The sequence below is a fragment of the Phalangium opilio genome, unplaced genomic scaffold (genome assembly GCF_054372755.1).
Source record: "Phalangium opilio isolate 3A_F unplaced genomic scaffold, DU_Popi_V2 ptg000061l_1, whole genome shotgun sequence".
Classification (NCBI taxonomy): Eukaryota; Metazoa; Arthropoda; class Arachnida; order Opiliones; family Phalangiidae; genus Phalangium; species Phalangium opilio.
Window position 1 is genome coordinate 10,032,085 of NW_028324178.1, and position 2,178 is coordinate 10,034,262.

The 2,178-nt window shown below is 35.6% G+C and overlaps 1 protein-coding gene across 1 annotated transcript; it reads left to right on the forward strand.

The window, feature by feature from the left end:
* Positions 1-320: 320 nt before the first annotated feature.
* Positions 321-1,445, forward strand: LOC149665064 (uncharacterized). The gene has a single exon (XM_089842055.1). The coding sequence runs from the start codon at positions 321-323 to the stop codon at positions 1,443-1,445; it is 1,125 nt and encodes a 374-aa protein (XP_089698181.1).
* Positions 1,446-2,178: the final 733 nt, after the last annotated feature.

A 2,178-nucleotide genomic window follows, 5' to 3' on the forward strand; every position in this document is an offset into this window, starting at 1 on the left:
GGTTAAAGGAAAATACATGAAATTATGGATCATTAATAAAATATGGTTTATTTCTTGTTTTGAAAAAAAAATCACTTGTCATATTTTAATGTAGTTGTATATAACGCTATGGTAATTAGTTCTAGGAATCTTGTATATAATGTGATAGTAATTAGTTGTGGGACGCATTTCAAGGGAGGAGGATGAGGCGAACGTTAGTCATTCCTCTTGAAGTCGTGGAAAGGTTAGAAGCAGCTAGAAAAACTAGAAAACGTAGAGGGGTGAAGGGTATTTCTTTGGATTCTTATAAGTCCTTATTAAGAACATAGAAGAAATCATAAATGAAGAATTTTCCTGAACTCGAGAAACTCTACCATGATATAGCAAACGCCGGAAGCTACGCTGGTGTAAACCAACTATATAGATCCGCTAAGGATAATGGGATAAAAGTAACTCTAAAAAACGTGAAGGATTATTTGAAGCACAATGATGTGTATACCCTTCATAAACCAGCTGTTCACAAATTTAAGCGAAATCGTACTTTAGTGTTTGGAACAGATGAAATTTGGCAATTAGACTTAATGGATCTAAGAAACCTATCACGCGAAAACAGGGGTAACAATTACATCTTAGTATGTGTTGACACTTGCAGTAAATACGCATTTTTAAAGGCGTTGAAAAATAAGAAAGGCGTGACGCTTGTTAAGGCATTTAAGCGCATACTTTCCAATTCTAACAATAGAGTCCCACGTCTCATTCACGTAGACAGGGGGAGTGAATTCTACAACCAAACTTTTAAGAAATTCATCCATTCTCGAAAAATGAAATTGTACTCTACAAGTACAGATACAAAGGCATCAATTTGTGAGAGATTAATAAGAACGTTAAAGGCACGTATGTATAGATATTTTACGAAATCGGGTTCTAGGAAATACATTCATATCTTAGATAAACTTACTTCCGCCTATAATAACTCGCATCACAGAGCAATTAAGATGAAGCCAATAATGGTATCCTCTAATAATTCGAAGGAGGTATGGTTAAACTTGTACGGCAATCATGACTTTTCCCCACCCACCGATTATCAGTTTGATGTTGGTGACATTGTACGGATTAGCAAGACTAGAAGGGTGTTTGATAAGTGCTATCTACCATTTTGGTCAGAAGAACTTTTTAGAATAATTGAACGTATCCCTAGGACCCCGCCTAAATACCGGTTAAAAGATTTAAACGAGGATAAAATTGAGGGAATTTTTTATGAAAATGAAATTCAGAAAGTTGGGAAAGATCTTAAGAACTGCACGTTTAAAATCGAGAAGGTTTTAAGGAAAAGAAAAACAAAGAATGGTGTTCAATTATACGTTAAATGGTTGGGTTACCCCGAATCTTTCAATTCTTGGATTTTTAGTAACGAGGTTACAAAAGCACCTCAAATCCATGTCATTCGTCTATGGGTCATGAAATAGATACGTGGTATTTGAAATTTATCCACCCCTCAGCTTGGTTAGTTACAGGGAGTTCGCAAAGTGGGAAGTCGGAATTCGTTTTCAAAATCTTAAGAAACCTTGAGAACAGCATCACGCCTAAAATACAACGAGTTTGCTATTGTTACGGGGCCTATCAGAGTAAATTCGAGGAATTGAGGAAAGTGGAACCCCTTGTAGAATTTCACAATGGACTCCCTCAAAATCTAGATGACTTTTTCGATCCGTCTATTAACAATTTAATAATAATAGATGATTTAATTAACGAGTCCAAAGATAATGTTAACATCGGAAATTTATTTATTAGAGGTTGTCATCATAATAGTTTGAGTCATATTGCTTTCTCAAAATTTATTCAAAAATGGGAAAATCATGCGTGATGTTTCTTTGAACTCCCATTACATAATTTTAATGCGGAATCCTAGGGATCCGGGGCAAACAAAATATTTAGCGAATCAAATGTATAGCCACAAACCCAAACATTTAACCAGTGCATTTCACCACGCTACTTCGAAACCTTACTCCTATCTTATCATAAATACCCGTCAAGAAACACCCGATCTGCTTAGGCTGAGAACTAATTTTCTAGAGAAAGAGTCGATGATATTTTAAATAAATGACGGTGGTTTTTCTAAATGATCAGCAGTATGAGACGGTACAGAACCTTAGACGGTCACCCTTTGAGGGATATTTCTCATCCTCTTTCTAACCCTCA